General features: G+C 34.5%; 1 protein-coding gene across 2 annotated transcripts; it reads right to left on the reverse strand.

The window, feature by feature from the left end:
* Positions 1 to 753: 753 nt before the first annotated feature.
* Positions 754 to 23,085, reverse strand: LOC138318735 (uncharacterized). Of its 2 annotated transcripts, none has more exons than XM_069261383.1 (23): positions 22,939 to 23,085; positions 20,808 to 20,884; positions 20,204 to 20,361; positions 19,601 to 19,731; positions 19,306 to 19,441; positions 18,901 to 19,019; positions 18,367 to 18,485; positions 15,633 to 15,795; positions 15,139 to 15,323; positions 14,734 to 14,844; positions 14,369 to 14,440; positions 13,935 to 13,985; positions 11,012 to 11,076; positions 10,390 to 10,536; positions 9,940 to 10,141; positions 8,662 to 8,708; positions 8,406 to 8,447; positions 7,952 to 8,138; positions 7,374 to 7,509; positions 6,251 to 6,357; positions 5,534 to 5,658; positions 5,044 to 5,160; positions 754 to 4,654 (listed from the first exon to the last, which is right to left on the reverse strand). In XM_069261383.1, exons 1-23 carry the CDS (start codon positions 23,033 to 23,035, stop codon positions 4,501 to 4,503), a joined length of 2,748 nt encoding a protein of 915 aa, XP_069117484.1. In that variant the 5' UTR covers positions 23,036 to 23,085; the 3' UTR covers positions 754 to 4,500. The 2 variants fall into 2 exon arrangements, with proteins under 2 accessions (XP_069117484.1, XP_069117483.1); XM_069261382.1 differs by having other exon boundaries at positions 18,895 to 19,019.
* Between the last annotated feature and the right edge of the window lie 59 nt (positions 23,086 to 23,144).

Genomic DNA, 23,144 nt, shown 5'->3' on the forward strand with positions numbered 1-23,144 from the left:
ATATTTTGTAAATTACATGTATATAATATTAAATGCACTGTTATCTGAGAGAGAACCTTATAGGCTTAACCTGTTGTTCGATCCCTTTTAATATTTTTAGGAAATAACATTTGTTGAAATTAAGAACATCAATTGTAATTCACACTTCCAAGACTTTTTCTCGGTCCTAAATGACATTACTCCAACACTTGTGATTTTAATCCATGAACTGAATACCGTTACCGGTTATTATGACACTTTAGCTAGCTATTTTTTTTCTCGTAATAAGTTAAAATATGACAACTTCCCGGCCAGCGAAAACAGCTTGCTATAGAATTTTATAGGGAAATGACATTGTTTTGGGCGCAATGCTCCAAATGTTCCTTCGTCGTCGGTTACCCACGTTAGTAAGCCCACGGAATGTAGTGGAATTTAGACACTGGGTTTTCGAGGGTGATGTTCCTTTGACAACGCATTTGCGTCTGGATTTGTTATTTGTAACAAACCATGATTCTGTATCTAATTTTCAAGTCATGACCATCTACATGTACACTTGGACACTTTGAAATACACTTTAAATGCTTTTAACAATAAAGATTGTTGTAATAATCAGATTATTCATGATTACCTAACTAGTAACCTGAAAGGATTTTGAAAGCGTTATGTGTACTGTAAACTTGTTCTGCTGTTCATTGTTTACCATTTATTTGGTTATGCAGTAGTGCCACATGTACTGGACAAAATATCATGTATAGATAAAAACAGTAGTCGACATTTATGTTATCAACAGTTTATTGCAGTATCAGATCACATCTAGGGGTGGCTACATAGTAGCCTACAGTACTGTGAGATTATTGTGTTCATGATAAAGAAATGTTGACACAAAAGCTTCAAATTCACTCTCAACCCAAAACATATTCGTTGGGTATGTATGAATTTAAATTTATCACAACCATTAATTGATTTAAATTTGACATTTTTTGGAAGAGCAGGGTTGACCTGTCGATCTGCAAACTGTTGTTTGTTATTTACTGTAAATAAAGATTAGAAAGAAAATACTTGCCAAACTGGTGGATTTTGGACCAATCTAGTTACATAATTAATCATACGGAGTAGATAATGAACATAAAATGTTAATTAAAATGATTTCGTACATAATTGCAATACAAAGTTAATTGTGAAAGCACTAAACTGAATTACCTTTTGAAGAATTGTAGCAGAAATACTTTCAGTATTTTTATGAACTTTCATCCAGTTAATTGTCTTGGTTTTCATTCATACCATCTTTTGAACCAAATACATGTATAGAAATACATTGGTATAGAAATACATTGCTTACCATGTATAAGCTGTCATTAAACTTAGGGAAATAATTTTGCAAGCAATAACTGTTGCATATATTTTTTGAACTTTGTCTTTATTGGAATGAAATTAAGAAATCTTCCTTCAGTACACTCTGTAAAGCACACAAAAAGCAAAGATGCCTAATAACTGCTATCAGTGATTATCATATAAATTAACCTAGTATAAAAATATAACTGAGAAAATTGACAAAAAAGTTTCTATTATACTCCACTATATGACCTCTTTATAAAATTCTATAATAACCCTCCATATATAATACATTAATGCTATATATATATATATAACTTGGCACATACATATGTGGTATGATCAATGTATTACTGTTTCAAGCATACCACATCTATCCTACAACAAGCCCATGTCTTTGTACCAATTAAATGCTTTTGGGAATTATGAACGATATCAATTACCTCATAATTACCTCATAATCTTACATTGTGATTTTCATTTCACACATTAAAGAAAAAGACAAATGTTGCACATTAATATAGTTTCAAATTGTTTCTTTTTCTTTTAAAAATCAATTAATTTCAAGAAAATATATATTGCACAAAATACTTAAATGATAAAATCTTAAAATTTTCATCATACTTTTAGTTAATTTCAGATTGTTGTTTATATAAAAAAAGGTTTTTACGATGTATTTTTAATCGTGTAAAAGGTATATTTTTCTAAGAACTTTTTTTTTTTTTTTTTTTTTTTAAAAAATTTACATATGATCTGTTCAGATGAACCAGTCTATTTTTCTACTTTTTTACCTAGTGTGTCTTTATAGCCTTAGTTTTTACCTGACCGTACATTAATATCACAATGATCACATGATTACACAATACTCCTGTACTCTCACAAATAAGCACTTTACAATTGTTATGACTAAAGTTAACAAACAAAACAGATACTGTAACTGCATCAGTTGTACAGATAGTAGAAGCAGTGTGGAATAAGTACCGACACACCATTGTGGACTGTAGGAATCTGACAATTGCGATACATTCATTCCCCCCTGTATTTAATTGGGTCTTCATACTTACAGATGCTCCACCGCTGACAAATGGTATTTTTCCTCTATCAAAAACAGCAACAGACGATGGAGTATTTTTCTTTAGTTACAAAAGTTACTTACTTTACACCATTATCACCATTGAAAAGTTTGAGCTTCTAATTTTATGTCAAGATAAAAATATTAAAAATAATTAATTGCATCCTGAAAAAATCCTATGGCACTATGTCCTATATGGAATGAAGTACTGATTGCACATGCACCAAAGCAAAATAAATTTTTATATCATTTTTTTGTGTTAATTACACACATATACACAATTAAACACCAATTACTGTTCAAATGATGAGTCAGTTATGCTCTGTCGGCGGTGGAGCATCTTTAAATGAGATTTATCATATCAGCAGTATCACAATCACACATTCTACATTTTACAAAGAAAAAAAAATCTCTGAATAATGAACTTTATAGAACAAAGGAGTACATAAAAGATAAGAGTAAGAAAACAATACATGTATATCAAAACATTAACAGAACAAACGAGTATATCTAGATCAAATAACAACAGTAAAAACAGACAAAGGCATGTGCACTTCAACTTGTTTTGTCATATATTAAAAGCATGTGAATTGTGTAACACATATACCTTTTGAATATAATGTATACCCCAGTTAATAAACCCCACGTTAAACAATTCCCATAAAACCCATTCAATATTCATAATATATCTATTTTTATTATAATTTTCATTTGTCACTTGTGCTTCTGAAATATCTAATTACTAGACACAATCCACCATATACACTATGTGTTGACACTATGTGTTGTTGTTCTGGAGTTCAGACTGGAATTTCCCATCAAAATTGTACTGAGTTGATGTATTACTATAATATGTATATATTTTCTCTTTATATAGTGGATACTATTGTAGCGTGTTAAGCACAATATGTTATTAATTAGCTCTGTTTAACAAGTATCTGCCTCAGGGAATTCCTTATTTAAAGTCTTTCTCCAACATAATTTGAATGCAGATTATCAGGTAAAAACTTTCCTATATCCCATATCCGAACACTATCTTAAAATATTGTCTTTTAAAATGCAACTTAATATTACAAAACAGGGTTTTAATAAATGAAAAACAAAACACTTTATATGAGAAAATAAATTATAACAAGGCAATAAATGGAATCTTAAAAAGTAGGATATTCAAAATTCACCAAGTGCTTGTCTTGTCGAGACACTATATTTAAAAGTACCGATAACCTGTGCGTGAAATGTACCCATATAAAGCAATCCCACAGTTAATAGATAAATAAAAGATACAGCCATATAAAGAATTCAAACCAGATCTACAAACTTATACTTAATATATCAATTTTATGCCATTCTATACTTTGAGCCCTTTGTTTACAACCCTCGTATACTATAAATACATTTTCTGTAACTAATAAATTATAGTTTTAGTAATAGTTATATGTATCACATCAAACATCTTTGATAAACACCTTTTACTTCTATGTGATATTACTTGGTAACAGCATTAACTCATATCTTTCCCAAATATGAAAACTAAAATTTGAAAGTCTCTTAGATATTAAATCATAAATTCGTACTTTATAAAGTATGGTTTATGTTCACTGTAAATAGATACACTACTTGGTATTCATTGGCGTACTGTAATTAAATTACAGCATGCAAAATCTATTCTGACCATGTTAGCCAATTCAAACTGGCACAATCATGCCCAATTCACATGTGCACAATCATAAAAAAATATATCAACGACATAGAAAATGTTGTAAGCATCATAATTTTGTGGACAATTTTTAACCAAAAAAAAAAGCACTAAAACATGCATACCACTAAAATACATAAGCTTACAGTATTCTTTCATACCAACAGTCTACATACCAAAATTTATTATTGTTTTTTTTTTTTTTTTTTTTTTTTAATTTTATTTCTCAGACTTGAGTGTTCCTGAATAAATCGGATTTCTAACTTCATTAATTTGATATCAGATGATACAGTAATGATACCATATCATACAATTGATACAAAATAATCTCTCATCGGTATTTTTGCTGTTATTTACAACATAATTTTTCATACAGAAGATATGACGATGTATATATTTAGGAGTAAGGCAACAACGGTCATCAATCTTTGGCCTCTAGGAGTTCAGCTGTTTCTTGGTCAGGGAGGAATGTTTTAAGAAGTGTGTGGAGAGTGGTTAAGGACTCCTGGCGTCCTACATGTTCTAAGTAACGTCCATTCCACACAGATTTGTAACGCTCCAACATCTCTAGCAACCTGAATTATGAAACAGAGAAAATTTAAGATTTGAATTAGTAAAAACTAAAATGTCTACATATATATACATAAGTGCCCTCACTCCCTTAAATACAGAACAAGGACACGTCAATCCATCAACCCTCAGTATTACGAGATAGGACAATCATATGTAAGACTATATCCCCCCCCCCCCCCCCCCAATTTCATGCCAAGAGACATAACTTTGCATAAGAGAGAAACAGACTGCACAATGCATTTGACTTCTTACTACATACCTGATCAGCCAGATTATTCTAATAGCAGTGATGGTAGACTGACAGACAGGTGTTATTTTACTATTTATACATATACTGGAACTTATATTGGATATAAATTTTACTGCGAGAAAATAATAATGAGAATGATACCTGTTGGCAAGGTCTGTCTTGGCTGTAGCTGGTAGATTGCTGATCCCAAAGTTGACAACAGGAAACCCATTATGACCCACAGGGTTTCGTCCTGATAATATCAGTGCACGGCAAACTCTGCAGGAAGAAAGAGTACAATGGCATTGTGTGAAAAGAACTTTCATTAATTCCTCTTAAAGGGTTTATTTTATTATTATTCCCATACAAACTTTTTTCTAAAAATGAGGTAAAATGTCGGTCACTGTGACCTAATTCTGGTATGTGATACATTGTTTCAACAAGATGGACCTGTACACCAAGCAAGGAAATCCAGTACATTTTACGATATAGGAGATATAGCTTTGATAATTTTTTTTCTTAATTTGGGGTAAAGGGTCAAAATATAGGTCAGTGACATAAATTTGGCAATGATTGACAGATCAAAATAGGTCACTTAAAACTTCCAAACCTGTCTAATTTAGAACAACTGATTTGTCACTGTTCTACTTGCCTAATAGCAAACAGCATGAGGTCACATGTCAGCTGGAGTTCGGCCAGGATGAGATCATTACAGGTACAACGCATGTCTGTGTTGTCTAGTTCTGTGTGGCAGCGCTTCACATGTCTTATTGTCCTCTGTTGGAAATAGATATGACATGTTACAGTGGGTTGTGAACATGGATTTAAACAATTGTCTCCCTATGTAGAAACACAAAGCATTTCCACAAAGCCTTAAAATTGTCACATAATGACAACAAAGAAGCCTTCAAATTGTCTCATACTTAGTTTGGTTATATTAGTTTAACGTCCTATTAACAGTCAGGGTCATGTAAAGATGAGTCAGGTTTGATGGTGGAGGGAAGCCGGAGAAAAAACACTGATAAGTAGTCAGTACCAGGCAACTGCTCCACATGAGTTTCGAACTCACGACCCAGAGATGGAGGGCTAGTGGTATTAAGTAGACATCTTAACCACTCAGCCACTGCGACCCCTGTCTAAAATGCTGTTGTACCTCATTAACTTGCACTCTTTCAAAGATCTTTCAATTGAAGAATTCTGGTAGTCTTGACCAAGCGTTTCACTATATATTCTAGTTCTCTAAACTTAATTACTTTGATATCTCAGCTTTACTGTGGTCCTGCCGACTTCCGAGTAAACAAAGTTTGACTGTATATCAAAACACACCTTTATTGTAAGACTTAAATCTAGTATTAAGTTTTAGTTTTACCTGTATGGCATCCATGGTGATATGTTCTAAAGGGACACTGTCTGGGCCTAGGAGGAGCTGGAACATGGTGGAGCCCTGGTCGTCAGGCAGGCGTTGGCAGTCGTTACCTAAACAGCAATCACAATCAGCCTCACTTTTAAAACACTATCTAATAACACAATGCCAAGTTTACGTTTAATAATGTTTCTTTTATTCAGCTTAAATTGACAGACCATTTATTAAAACATCTTTTTTTTACTTGTGGTAAGGTTACTTTAGAAAAATCATCAACCTAAGGATGAATGTTCTTGAGCATTAAACCCAATATTCTGTAGATGGCATGCAAACACTTTTCTTGTGGGTTGAACACTTGCAGTTGTTGAATGTTTCTGTATTGGAATGCAATAGTCAAGTGTGTTTCCAATTTCAATATAATATATGTGATACAGGTTTGACAGAGCATACATCCTACGGAATTTTTTGTAAACAACTCTGTAACTAATTACCTGATTGTCTCCTGGCACAGCTTATGAGTTAGGTTTCTAACTCTGATTACCTGACTGTCCCCTGGCACAGCATATGAGTTAGGTTTCTAACTCTGATTACCTGACTGTCCCCTGGCACAGCATATGAGTTAGGTTTCTAACTCTGATTACCTGACTGTCCCCTGGCACAGCGTATGAGGTAGGTTTCTAACTCTGATTACCTGACTGTCCCCTGGCACAGCATATGAGTTTCTAACTCTGATTACCTGACTGTCCCCTGGCACAGCATATGAGGTAGGTTTCTAACTCTGATTACCTGACTGTCCCCTGGCACAGCATATGAGGTAGGTTTCTAACTCTGATTACCTGACTGTCCCTGGCACAGTATGAGGTACTAACTCTGATTACCTGACTGTCCCCTGGCACAGTATATGAGGTAGGTTTCTAACTCTGATTACCTGACTGTCCCCTGGCACAGCGTATGAGGTAGGTTTCTAACTCTGATTACCTGACTGTCTCCTGGCACAGCGTTATGAGGTAGGTTTCTAACTCTGATTACCTGACTGTCCCCTGGCACAGCGTATGAGGTAGGTTTCTAACTCTGATTACCTGACTGTCCCCTGGCACAGCGTATGAGGTAGGTTTCTAACTCTGATTACCTGACTGTCCCCTGGCACAGCGTATGAGGTAGGTTTCTGCTCGACCGAGCTCCACTATCACGTGTCCTACTACTGATTTCACATCTCTGAACACATAACGATTCATTAGCTCAGACAAATTGCTGTACAGGTAATCCTGTCAATAAACAAAGATTCACAATCATGTAATGGCTGCTTCATCTGGGTTCACACTACCTGTAAATATTCATTCTCTTTGTCTTCACAGTAAAAATTACATACATCCATATTATTTTTCCTTCTGAACCTACTTCACCAGTTTTCTCTTCATGGTATCAATCATGAATTTTATACCTCAACATTTTATATGAATTGAAATTGTTCGGATTTAAACCTGTTTTGAAATTGAAAATGTTCAGATATAGATTGCTTTCTGTATATTTTCAATCAAACCTATTTGAACACTTTTAATAATAGCGATTGATCCTTAAACATTACAAAATGGTATGCTCATGATTAACAAATTGGTTGTAAATAAGAAGTATCACCACCTATTGGGATGACAACTGGAATTCTACCTTTACTTAGTAATAGTCCAGACCTAAAATATCACACCCTACCTGATGACAACTAGAGTTCCAGCCTAGTCCTGCTCCTAATAGGAAACCTGGCCAGGCGAAAGGTTGGTGAGTCAGGTGACCCTTTCCTGACCAATTGCATGTTATCATGCCGATGGCTCCTTGATTGACGGCACATTTAGCAGCTCTGAAGATGTTGTTTACGGCTGCCTCAGGACAACCAGAGAAACTGGAAATAACACATATAACACAACTAATGTATTATGTTTGACAAAGTCAATCCATTGAACAAAATTTATTGTAAAGGCTCCTTTTTACCTTATTTTATACAGTTTTTATCATCTTTCTAGTTCTAAAGAAAACACCTAGCAATTGATGTTTAAACATAATAAATTTTTCAATATTTGGTGTTAAATTAAATACTGTTATCTGATGTAGTTTTGCATTATCAAGACTGAACCCCATTTAGTACTGTATTGATAAATGAATGTTTTACCTGTTCCATGAAGCTGTGCCAGGACACACGTAGAAATTGATACTGAAAGTAAGTATGGTATTAAACTTTTATATACATGTATATTTACAGTAATACCAACAAATTATAGAAATTATCACTACACTAATACAAGATTATTTATTTGCAGAAACTTATTTGATCAAATTGCCATTTAATAAATCTATTTTTATATGTTACTTATAGATATATATAGTGTTTTTCAATCATGCTTTTTGTTTGGATAACCTAGACTTACCCTAGATCAGAAAGAGGACGACAAAACCTTCTGAAATCATAATCAGCCTAAAAACAGAAATACACATGTCAATACTGGTTTTTGGTTTTTATAAGGTATACCTAGAGTGAATGTCATATATATGTACCTATTTGAGGAATATCGCGCGTGTCAGCAACCTTAGCCAGACATGCCTCTCGCACCTCAGTTTAATGTATCTGCTCTCAGAATAGTGACTTACAAAACATGCATGGCCACTTCAGAGTTAAAAGCAGAAAGAAAGCTATGTTTTATCAAACTTGACACCCACAGGGTAACAAAAGATCCAAGGGCCATGAAATACTCAATTTAGGGGTTCATGTTCCCTTTGTATTGGTCACTTGTTTGTAAATTGGTTCTAAATAATTGGTTTGTGTTGTGAAGGTTTTCAAAACGTTAGTAAATTAGACACTTTTTGGCATACAATAAAATATATAATTTCTAATCTAATGATTTATGAAAACGGACTTAAACAATGAAAACCAAAATTTTCACACTTTAACTTTTGACCTCTGAAATTGGAGGTCCAAAATAATTTTATTTTCTGAATAGCACACAATATCTGCAGCCAGATATATTAAAGATATCTTCATGCAAAATATTTTACTATTTACAGACTGGCCTTAAAACGACCAAACATGATACTCCTCTATTGTTGATTGGTCAAGGTAATTTTTTTTAAAGAACTTTCCATTACTTAGAAAATGAGAGAAAAATGAGAGAAACAGACACAATAATGAGTATATTATAAACAAAAATTGGCTTAAAATGGTCTTGTGTATTATAATTAATAAAAGTTGGAAAATGGTATTTATTTCATTACACATGAAATTTTGTTTATCAAATTTGTTATGTAGTTGAATTTGACTGTATTTGAGGAATATCGCGCGTGCCTGCAACCTTAGCCAGACATGCCTCTCAAACCTCATTTTAATGTTTCTGCTCTCAGACAGCGACTCACAATTAATGCTGGGCCACTAAGAAATTGAAAGCAGAGGAGAATATTTTGATATTTTCGTATCCTTGTTAATCGCAAGAGGTGTCTCTGTTTCAAAACTAGTATTGAATGAAAACATTTTGAAGACAACAACAAATGTCTATTATTACCATCATAAAGTAAAATAATTAATGACTTGGAATGGAAATGATTAGATAGAAAAGTGGAAGAAATGCACACAAAATAATCAATATTTATACACTACCACCATTTTAAGGTGTGACAATCACCTATACACATTGCTGTCTTGCCATGAGACGTACCTGTATACCATATTCGTTGATAACAACATTGGGTGGCAGCTGTTGTAAGAGGTCAGTACCGAGTTCATGTAGAGGGTAGCCACACAGCTGTATTGTATGGTGGTCACTCAGAGGTAGCATCTTCACACAATCTGTCATGTCCAGACGACCTTCATCTGTGTCCAGCACAAAACTACTCAATCGCGGCCCCAAACTCACAAACCTACATATCAAAACAAAGACTTGTTATCTTCTTCATAGTTAATTTTTAGAAACATTTTATGATACACATGGTATTGAAATCCATGGACCATGGCTAATGTAATAATGTATTTAAGTTCAAAACATGCTTATCATTTTCTATCCTCTTTTAAAAAATTGTCACAAAATTATAGGAGGAAAAACTATTTGACCATTTGATCAACAGTCAGATAATAACATAACCTAATAGCTAGTTAACATGGTACCTACTGTGAATCATGAAAACAGGAGAGGAAATCCTGGAAAACATCATACAGCTCTTCAATGTCTTCAAACTGGACCAGTGGCGCCACCTCTAGGATTGGTATAACCTGGATACCAAGGGCAGTACAGTGATCCTCCAAATCCATCAAATCACTGTGAAGGAAGTAGGTATAAACACAACTTGAGGACCAATACAGGTATGTCTTTAATCTTTATGTCATGTCTTTGCATATTACAGAGTTACCTGTGGTAGGTATGATCCATTGTGATGTCATTAGGTTGTGAGTGACAATCACATCATTTTCTCAAAAAAGTGTTGCGTTACTCTTGTAAACACATGACATCACAATCAATACTTACTTGCAAGGGCAGATAACTTTCAGATGTGATTTAATTGGTTTGCTGATTTGTACAGCAATATCAATACTCGGCGTGAAAAACCCTTTACATAACACAATTGAGTAATTTTCGTGAACTGTAGTAACTTTGGTGTTTCATATTCCTTATATTGACATATCAGGGTGGTGTACATTTATTTGACTACTTTATTTTCTTATTCCTGATATTAATATCAAATCTCAATTATGTGTTAAATATTTTTTATAAACTCAGAAATCCATTCCTGTACCTTTTAGTATATGCTAGCTGCCATCTTGGAGTCTTTTGAGTAGAAAACCGACAGAAAAGTTGAATCTGAAAAATGAAATGTTTGCATTCTATAAAGAAGTCTTCAATTACAAAATATGGATTGAGTTTCAATTTTCTCATATTTTCAAACTCAATCAGTTATGCATGTTTCTTTCACAAATGGTTTCTAAAGAGTCAGTTTTTTCTCTGGGTTATGTCCCCTGGCTGACACACACCAAAGTCTATAAAAGTGGTAGTTTTTTCCGGCTTAGCGTTCAGCATACAGGGAGTGGGACGACTGCTTCGACCGTTGTCAGTATAATGTGACCGGGTGGTGCGTGTTGCTTGGTGTCTTCGGCAGCATGCTTCAGTGATAAAGCACTATAAAAAGGGCAACAGTTCTACTATACAAGAAGACACAACATGAATATACCAGAGTCTCCCAAAACATGCATTTCGCACAACATACACACAACACACAGCATACATGGGAGGCCGTCCTTACATAACTATAGCTGTTAATAGGACGTTAATTGATCAAACAAAAAAAAAAAAAAAAAATCTTTTTAGATCTTTTTAACAATTAAACTAAACAAGAGGCCCATGGGCCTTTACGGTCATCTGACTCATGGCACAAAACAACAAAGTCACAGTATAAAGTAGTGGTTAACAATTAATATAAATAATACAAGGAACTCCTTAGTTGAATATGTAAGTTTCTGAAATAGGTAAATGTCATTTGTTGAACAAACTTGGTTGCCCTTCATCCATATATGGTTGTAACCCATTCAAGGATTAATATAAGGAGTCAGATTTTAAAGCCAAATTTCAGCTAAGCTCCCAGTTTGGACCTCCGCCGTACTATCCCCATGGGTCTTAGCCTGGTCCTTTATAAAATATGATTGTCCTCACCTAAAGTTCCCCCTTCTGAATCAATTAAAACCCCTTTAGACCAATTTTCATTGAGATCTGGAATGAACCCGAACACAGGAAGTGGGCCAGCAGCCATCTTGAAATACCAAAATTTTTACGAAAATGTTTGCATGTTGTTCGGCATCAATTAAAACCCCTATAGACCAATTTTCATTAAGATCAGAGACTGAAACCTTAAAACAGGAAGTGGGCCAGCGGCCATCTTGGAATACAATAATCTTTACGAAAATGTTTGCACGTTGTTCGGCATCAATTAAAACCCCTATAGACCAATTTTCATTGAGATCAGAGAGTGAAACCTGAAAACAGGAAGTGGGCCAGCTAAAATTAAGAAAATTTGCCCTTTTGGGGCCCCACCCCTCAGCCCCTAGGGGTCGGACCAGGTTCATTTATATAAAATATGATTGTCCTTCCCCAATGATGTTTAACACCAAATATAAATGAAATCCATCCAAGGATGAAGGAGGAGTAGGATTTTAAAGCTTAAAATAAGAAAGTTTGCCCTTTTGGGGCCCCATCCCTCAGCCCCTAGGGGTCGGACCAGGCTCATTTATATAAAATATGATTGTCCTTGCCCAATGATGTTTCACACTAAATATAAATGAAATCCATCCAAGGATGAAGGAGGAGTAGAATTTTAAAGCTTAAAATAAGATAATTTGCCCTTTTGGGGCCCCACCCCTCAGCCCCTAGGGGTCAGACCTATCTCAAATATATAAAATATGAATGTCCTTACCTAATGATGTTTCACACTAAATATGGATGAAATCCATCAAAGGATGAAGGAGGAGTAGGAATTTAAAGCTAAAATAAGAAAATTTGCCCTTTTGGGGCCCCACCCCTCAGCCCCTAGGCGTTGGACCAGGCTCATTTATATGAAATATGATTGTCCTTTCCCAATGATGTTTCAAACCAAATATGGATGAAATCCATCCAAGGATGAAGGAGGAGTAGGATTTTAAAGCTAAAATTAAGAAAATTTGCCCTTTTGGGGCCCCGTCCCTCTGACCCTAGGGGTCGGACCAGGCTCATTTATATAAAATATGATTGTCCTTCCCTAATGAAGTTTCACACCAAATATGGATGAAATCCATCCAAGGATGAAGCCCTTTTGGGGCCCCACCCCTCGACCCTAGGGGTCGGACCAGCTCATTTATATAAAATATGATTGTCCTTCCCACCTAAATATGATGAATCCACCAAGGATGAAGGAGGAGTAGGAATTTAAAGCTAAAATAAGAAAATTTGCCCTTTTGGGGCCCCACCCCTCAGCCCCTAGGGGTCGGACCAGGCTCATTTATATAAAATATGATTGTCCTTCCCCAATGATGTTTCAAACCAAATATGGATGAAATCCATCCAAGGATGAAGGAGGAGTAGGATTTTAAAGCTAAAATTAAGAAAATTTGCCCTTTTGGGGCCCCGCCCCTCTGACCCTAGGGGTCGGACCAGGCTCATTTATATAAAATATGATTGTCCTTCCCTAATGAAGTTTCACACCAAATATGGATGAAATCCATCCAAGGATGAAGGAGGAGTAGGATTTTAAAGCTTAAAATAAGAAAATTTGCCCTTTTGGTGCCCCACCCCTCAGCCCCTAGGGGTCGGACCAGGCTCATTTATATAAAATATGATTGTCCTTCCCCAATGATGTTTCAAACCAAATATGGATGAAATCCATCAAAGAATGAAGGAGGAGTAGGCTTTTGTATAAATAGTCTTACGCACGACGCACGGCGGACGACGACGGAAGAAACGCGATGACAATAAGTCATCTGACCGAAGTAAAAAGAGAATTATCACTGTCAAAATCATTCCTGCTGTCCAGTGGTCAGTTACTGGTACATTGATCTCCTGGGGTTACAATTACATATGCTCTATTGAAGGGACATATGTGTTTGTAACCCTTGGAGATTGAGGATGTGTTGAAACATTTTGATGTATTTTTCACTTTGACAATCAATTTTTTTTTTTCAAGATTATGCTCTTACCTGATTGATTTTTAGCAAAGACAGATAGTCCACTGTTGTTTTTAGAACATCCTGTAAATAAACAATTGCGTGAATATTTTTTCTATTATTAGAAGAAAACATATAACAAGCTTGGTAAAAACCTTTTTGAACTAATAATGTATAAACCTTAATTGATAAAAAGATATGATTGCATATGTGAGAAACTGATATACCTGTTATATCATGAGGCCCATTGGGCCTGAAGTACTTACTTCGGTAGTAATTCAAAGGTTACTTTTTAAAAATTTTCACCTAACTGACCATTTTGCCTTAAATAAAGGTCAAAGTCATAATCATGTATGAACAAATTTGTTGCCCTGGTATTTTATTTTCATTTATTGAGACTGGGTGTTTTTTTCATGTGAATGGCAAACATATTCCACCTGGGGATGATAGTGATGTTTATGTCTTACCATGCTTGTCAGACGCCCCATGGAGATGTCCAATAACACCCCTCTATAGGATATATCTGGCCAGTCATCCACCTAAAACAGTAACAGTATCATAATGGTTAGTCATAGTGCTTTTGTTACAATTGTATACACTAGCATTGTACAGATAAATTGTAACCCCAAGCAAAATTGCATGAAATATTCGTTTATTCACTACGATCCCACAAAATGCAAAACTTGGACAAGACCTGTGTTTTGGTAGGTAAACACTCTCATATCTGGGTTGACATGTATAGGGTAACATTTCAAGGATAGATCAATTATATCAACGATAAAGAGAGTAAATATGTTCCTGTAACGTCTTGTCAAATCCTCCATGTACATACCAATATTGGGGGTATAGATGATCGGCCTTCATCAAAGTACAACAGAAACAGTTGGTAGACTGTAGATATGGCACTGTGTAAAGCATTCAGGTCGCCACATATCACCTTCATCTGTAACACAGACACAAGAGGCTCTGAGGGCCTGTATCACTCACAACATTTCAGAATACAGAACATAATATAAATTCCCTTGAAAGTTGTAGTGACAGATTTTACAAAATTCTTACTTTCCACTCAAGAATGATCTGCCAAAGAATCTATCAAATCCATTCTAAACCACTCTGCATAACCCATGCAATATATACACTAACATTAATATCAGTAAATAATATATTTCTGATTCTGGATTACTACAGAAGAGAAATTTGAAATTTCTCTTATGAGCCTGCAGTCTTGTGATGTTACCTGATTACTGGAAACAATGAGTTTGTAGGAAGCCCAGAGCGGACAGAGGCGCTTGTTGACGTGACAAAGGATGTGTGGAATGCTGGTGTCCGAAAGTGGTGTAAACGTATCTACTTTGAGGTCATATCCAAGGAATTCAAATCTCCCCTTACACACATTGAGCTGTCGTATAATATCACGGCAATCTAGAAAAGGTTTACCGGTATATCATTTTAAAAAATCATTTTCACATTTAAAAAAATAATTTTCCCCTATCATCAACTGAAAGATTTATGATAGTTTTATTTTTTTTCAGTGATATTTAGGAACCAAACATGACTTCTGCTTCTTATTTCTTTGAATTCAATGTACAATTTAGTTACTTTTTTTTTCTCCAAATCATATCAATTTGCAAGGACAGAAGGAAAATTATTTCTGTCATATTTTTGATTTTAAGTATTATTTGAAAATTTAAGTACAAAATGTATATTTGAGATACGGGGAACTGTACTGACTGTGAGATGGGCCAGCAGACACATAGACAGGTAGATTAGGCGCCTGAGGAGAGAATGGTTTGCCGTCCTTCTGTAGAATGTGTTGTGGCTGTGGCCACAGTAAGCCCATCTTCTCCTCTGTGACTACTTGCTGGATCTCGTCCTGGTTGTAAGATAGGCTCCGCTGTAAACATAAGAATAGTATGTTTATCAAAAACTCAACATAGAACTTTATAATGATTTATAAAACTTTTACATAATGTCATAATTGACCGATCGCCAAACGACCATTTAGCCACGCCTCTTTCTGCTTCCTTAGCAATTGTTGCTACTTCTGTCAAGCTTTAACAAAGATGGCGACTGTATCAGTATCACGTACCGTGACTTTCTTTGAGATTTTTAACGGTTGTAACACCACAGATTGAATACTTTCCTGATATCATCTAGACTTTTACATGAACAAAAATGTACTTGGCACATGTCGATATATAAGTTATGTTTGCGAAAGACCAAATCGCCCCATGCTTAACGTTATCATAATGTATCTCTCCGTGGAAGCTGGACTTCTGTATTTATTCATATTTTGTACATACATCTTAATTCTTAACTGAACACGCTCTTTTTACAAAAAAAAAATAATTATCACACGACTTCCGTAAATTATATAGACTATTGCACAAATCTGGTTACTGAAGTATTTCATTGATATATAATAGGTCAATTTTGTCACCACCCAGAAAGTAGACGGCGAAATAGGACTATAAAGAGTCACATTCTACGCCTTCTTCTTTATTCATAAGATAGAAAAAATACATACATCTTCACTGAAAATCGCAATTCCTTTAATGTGGTATCGTCAAAAGGTGTAGAAAACACACATGCTACGGATGTGTTGCATGAACTAACGTGGCGCGCAAGTAGTCGACATGTACCGTTTAATGTACTTCAAGATCTACTGGTATATATCCAACGATACATTTACACAGGAAACTTTTGTCACAAACACATTTATTTATTGCTATATTGGACACATGGATCTTCCTTAATTATCGAAGTGCCTCCTACTGGGGCAATAGAGTTAATTACTAACATCTTGACCTATTTGATTAGGTAAATATATGTCGTCACCTTAGCCTATTTGGTGCTCACATATATTATGCTTAGATCACACCATCTCATATTACAATAAAATATATATTATCATGAAACCAACATAAATCGTTCAATAAAATTTATGATTCAATTATGTATTTTAAACAGATATTGTCTCCATTTTGTTTCAATAAATATTTCCTCAGATCTTCGTTCAAATATTTGTTCAATTATCCAAACCTGCATTAAATTTAACTCATGTTTTTCGACTCAAATACTCAAATACAGCAGGGTTTGTATTTATATGATATGAAATTAGCATGATGTTTTGTATGAAGTCAATAGTTTTAAGAATAAACTATAAAATAAATGGTTAAACTTTTTCATTGAGTTGCATGTATACGTAGATGTATGGTAGTTTTTACCAATTACATGTTTACGTTTTAGTTTATGGTGAGTCATGTTGATTTTAAGGCAGCAATATAACAGATACAATTTAAAAGCATCTATAATTAAATATGTATGGTAAACAAATATTATCTAATCCCGTAACAAAAGGCACGTGTTGTGTGAATGATCAGTCAGTTACATAACACTTCCGCCAGTTCTCATGAGTTAATTCCAGGTAGATCGCATGTGTCAATTTACACATGATACCATGCTGTTTTCAATTGCCTGTAGATAGAACGTGCTAATATTTTCATATGCGTACGTCTATTGTACAAGTTCTTAGGATAGTGAACTGATATAGTCTTGTACCTTACCAAATATTCATCCTGGTAATCAATACAGATCAATATCTAGCGTTTACACTTATCAAATTTGACGAAAACAATAAGTAAATCAAAAGGTTTTACTGTACAAACGAAAACGGCGGTGTCACAATAAGCAGCCTCTTAGCTAACTGGAAATAAATTACAATCGTGAATAATGAAAAAAATATTTATTCAGTAACTCACTGGTTTTCATTCTAATGTAATATTTTTTGTGTAGACACCTCCATCAACATTCAAATAATTACTATTACATATTGAAATGTCTACATACATGTATGTACTAAACAAAAAAGACTTCATATTGCCATTTATTCTTCGAGCAAATAAGTTTATATCCTTGTTATCTACTACTCAAACAGCGATCTAAATTACTTTTTTTTTTGAAAACGGAATAAACTGTAATCCTATTATACTCTCTGGCTACTGGTCATTTGAATAAAGACATTGTTAGCTCACATTTCCTTTGTGTTTCTATCGTTATCAGCCTACGATAACTATATTTCTATATGTAGTATATAGCAATACTCTACGTAGCAACCGTGCGCTTGACAGACATAGCAACAGCAGAACTTATCCTAGTCGCGGAGGATGATAGTGAAATTAATTGATTGGCCAATAAAAAATGTGGGCGGAGTTTGGCGATCGGTCAATTGCTTTTGCTCCACAATAGGTGAGTTATGAATCTCAAGAAATATATTTTTAAGTTAACAAACATCATTGCACCATTTAATAGCTTTATGATCACACTCGTACATTAATAACCATGCTTATTTGATACAATTCAATCAATTACATCAATGTAGTGTTGGCCAATAACAAATGATATTTTAATATTTTTCAGTACGATAATTATTTGCAAACTCTTTTAATCAGATCTTCATACTAACCATAAAAGTTGGTGTTTTGAGCTGTGGAGATTCTGGGCTGTTTGGAATGACACCATTAGGAGTGTTAAGTGGTGGGGTCTGATCCAAGTTTTTATTGTCAGTTTCTCCTGCCAGCTTGTCTATACAAAATAAATTATTGACCAACATCATCATACCATATAGCCGGTTATTTTCACAGGTCAAAATTTCTGCATATTGAACTAAAAGTAATACCTGGTAAAATAAAATTTCAGCGGTTTGAAAATTTTTCATGGTCCGACTATAAGGGTATATATATATATCATTAATTCATTTCTCAAAATTCTGCAGATCAAATTTTCGCTATCGTAGCGAAGTTGCGAAAATATCCTTGCGAAAATAACCAACTATACAGAAAACTGATTTCTTTTCTTCAAGTTCAATCATATTCAATATAAAATCTGCCTTTTCATAATGAAGAAACATCTGGTTACATCATATTCATGTGATTAAAATAATGATATACATGTATAAAGATTTCAAGCTTAGTCAAAAAGCAATAAAACTTACCGGTACCTATATTAAGTTCTGTATTGGTTGGCACCAGTTCTACAATTGGAGGAGGGTTCTTCAGCAACTCCACAATCTCAGGAGAATCAATAGTTAGAGTTATGGCAGTTTTACCTTCATCCTTCCTGACAATAGGTAAAGGAATTTGAAAATCACAGTATCTGCAAGCCTAATACCCTATCCTTAATACCAAACTTAAAAAGTACATTCATGAGTTTATGGTTTAGCATAAAATCCATTTTGTTCACTTTGAAGGCACCAAAGTCATGGTACCAACATTGAAAAGGCATCAGAGAATTTCACATTTTAAATAAGATGGTTCTGTATATTCTATTTGTCTTAAGATTTCATTTTGGTGTCAGCACTAGAGAAAACTTTTTAGACAGGGAATGTTATTGATTTAGTACACACCCCATTTGTATTTGTACATTAGGATCTGCTCCATATACCAGTAGCTCTCTGACTACAGTCCGATCTTTTCTCCGCACAGCGTCATGTAAAGGTGTGTAACCTGTCCCATTCACAGCATCTACCACAGCTCCTCTGGCTGCAAACGACAAGGAGTCTTTTATTATCATTCTTTTTTTTTTTTTTTTTTTTTTGAGAAATGTGTTTGAACGGTAAATATGCCATTACCATTAATTGAATAAACAAAATAGCAGAAAAAATGGTAAATCAAATTCTGATGTCTACTGGAAAAACCTACCACAAAGGCACTGAACCATTTCAGCTGAGCCGTAGCTGGCTGCCCAGTGAAGTGGGGTGTTTCCACTCTCTACACTGTCGCACAGGTTCACATCTACACCAGATGCCAGTAACTGACACACACGACCAACACTACAAATATAGAAATATCATTACTTAATATATTTCTGTCAAACTTATCACACATGACACAATCTACATCAACCATGGATTCGCTGGTATTGTAAGAGTGGTACTGCATCATCTATCCTAGTCGACTAAAGAAATACATATTTACCTCCCTTGTTTTATCATACCTGAATTTGAAAGCTAAATATTAGATACATATGTGTTACGATTTGACACAACTTCAGCAATAGTTGCCTGCATAGTTTAGACATTGTGATTCAGTTATATTTGTCTGTTTATGGATAAGTTCTTATTCTTATATCAATGATCATGTCTGATCAGCTACTGATAAACAATGTACGCTTAATTTTTAAATGCTGTTTTGTATTTGATAATATTTTCTGATGCCTGTTACTGATTATAACATTTATCCATTGGATTACACGAAACCATACAGCCTCGTCTTGCACATAAATAATTAATATTATTTCCTTACTTTGACTGAGCAGTGGCCTGCAAGAGTTCTTCATTGAACACAGTAATGACATGTGTAAAATCTAGTGAGAGGTCAAAGGCTGTCTTTCCTTGTGCATTGTGTATACCAGGGTCTGAACCAGCAGAGAGTAGGGCACGCACTATGTCAGTTTTGCCTCCCTGAAATTTAGAAGTCCCTCATGAATGATCAATTATTGACATAATAATAGTCTGAATTGTAGGATATTTTTATAAGAAATGTATAAGTAAACTTCCAAAGGACTGTGTTTGAACATAATTCAATTAATACTACACTTATCATTACTTACTAAACAATTTTAAACAGATATGCATGATTAAATGTTAATTCCTATAACACAGGTTATGTTTTCCCAGCATCATTCTATTCCTCTATTAACATAGATTTATATAGGGGGATTTGCATTTGTTTGGTGTTTTAATTTCATCTTGGATAATCAATATAGTTGTTGTTATGTTATAATTAATATTTATCAAATTTTAATTTTTGTTTCAGAAACATAGTGGGTCATTAATCATCCAATAGATTTTTTTCCATAAATGTTAATTAAGACATTGAGGAGTCCTTTATTTTATTATTCTAATACCTTGGCTGCCAAGTGAAGCAAGGTCCCTTCTTCATTATTTACATCACTAAGTACACTTTGAAGTATGTCTTTGTTATCTGAGAAGTAAAAAAAATATCATGTAAACAAACTATAACCTCATTGCACAATAACTGCATAAGAAAATAAATGTACAAAAAAATCAAATTTAATCATTCTCTTTTAATTCAATACTGACAAAAATTTACAAAGGAAAAAATCAAGTTGAAATCTCAGCTTCAAACAAGTCAATAATAAAGACGGGTAAATGGAAACTTTTATAGAAAAAGGAAGATTTTGAAAGCAAAGGTCTAAAAAGCAGTACACTTCCACCTAATGCATTGTACTGATACTTTTTCTTTCTTTTTGTAAATATGAAATGATCACAGGTGAGAAATATCTTTTCGTTAGTAGAAAATCAACAAATCCAAATGCCACTTCACTATAGGACATTTTAGAAAAGGGAAAGACTTGATACAAGAGATCCCAGAGGGATCTTGCGGCCACCAAAGAATGATCTTCATCTGACAATGGAAAGAGGGATCTTTTCTTTGCTTTTCAAACTTTAACTAAAGTGCATATAAAAATTTGAGAAAGATCCCTTCAGTACTTTATGAGATATAGCAGTAACAAACTTCAACTATCAAAATCCATTATGGCTGCCTATCCATCGCAAAATGCCACAGGCACAACTAAGGTGCAAACTTCAACTATCATAATCCAAGATGGCTGTCAGACGGCCATCTTGTTGACCGATCGGTCCCAAAATGCAATATGCACAACTAGTGCCCTAAGGTAACATACAAATGATATTTGAAAAAGATTCCTCGAGTGCTTTCTGAGAAATAGCGGTAACAAGACTTGTTAACATAGGGACAGACCCTGGACGAAAGACAATTTGAATAGCCCATATCTGATGAAGATCTAGGGCTAAAAACGGAACTTTGATATGATCAGCAAGCCCGCATTTGGATATATACGAGTCAACAATCCAGCGTTTTAGCAACAGTTAGAGTTATCAATTTGAGTAGTGAGTGTGTCTTTAGGCCACTCCCATATCCTTTTTAAGCTGAGAATTACCAATGCATGAAATTGCTTAAAATGTTTTTATAAAAGAAGGCGTCATAAATTAATTCCTACATGTCTAAATGGAGTGTTGTAGTCAATGGTGGCGACAGACAGTGATCAAAATTGTCATCTTATGAAATAAGAAAGACTCTAAAAATCATGTATTTGTGCAAAGATCTAGTTTTAAACTAGCTGTAAGGCAATCTGAAAATCATTATTTATGACACCCATTTTTGTTCAAACTTTTATTAACAACATTGTGCTTATTTCTAACAAGAATCCTGTACTTGAGTAATTCTATAATTAAAGTGAATAGTCGGGCAAAGAAAACCAGTCTAAATGCGTTCATTGGCCTTCCAAAAGTTCTCACATATTAATACGACGGTCAAGTTCTGCTTAGTTTCCCAGTTCTGACCATTAAAGTAAAGAAAAGTTGAAAGCATCGAAAGCGAGGCTGTGTGGAAATGTAACCACTGACATAGTGAGCCGGGAGGACGTTTTAGAATTCCCATACTTTAAATTAATTTCTTCGTACGCAGACAGATTTTGACGAGAGATTTTATTTTTCCATTTCATATACTGGATACATTCACACCATTTTTACCGACTTAAGCCATCCTTGCCCGACTATTCACTTTAACTTATTGATTACTCATAGTGATAACTGTTTCTCTCATGCAGGACTGCAGACCAATCCAATTATTGTCACGAGAACTCATTTGAAAGGAACATTTGTCTTCTTTTGTTATTAAAGAATTTAGAAAAGTCTTTGTGAAAGACTTTTTGAAGTTCACCAGACAATTAATATCCCTAATACTATCATTCTGACATGTTTGGACATCTACATTCTAGTCTTTCTGGGTAAATTTAGAAATAACTTTATATGCATGCATCGAATATATAACATGAGTATTGGACCATTTACAGAAACCATTTTAGATGTCTAAGATATATTGAAGTAAGAACAGTTGAAGGTAATTAGCAGTTTGCAAAACCGGTTTGTAAACTGGAAATGGAACACTATAACATGTACTTAACATGACACGTGTATCAAATAAACACAAACTTTGTTCTAATGTCGCCAATATAGATCTAACTATGTCTGCTCTGTTCGAATCAACTGCTGCTTTCAATTGTTGACCAATATCAGCTACAGATTCCATGTCAGCCCGTCCCCCTTTGCATGTGCTGACACTAGTGACACGCTGACCGGAAGTTTACAACTGTGAGTATATTACTACGCAAACGGTGTGTTATTGAAAACTAAATATT

This window comes from Argopecten irradians, chromosome 3, assembly GCF_041381155.1.
Source record: "Argopecten irradians isolate NY chromosome 3, Ai_NY, whole genome shotgun sequence".
Lineage (NCBI taxonomy): Eukaryota > Metazoa > Mollusca > Bivalvia > Pectinida > Pectinidae > Argopecten > Argopecten irradians.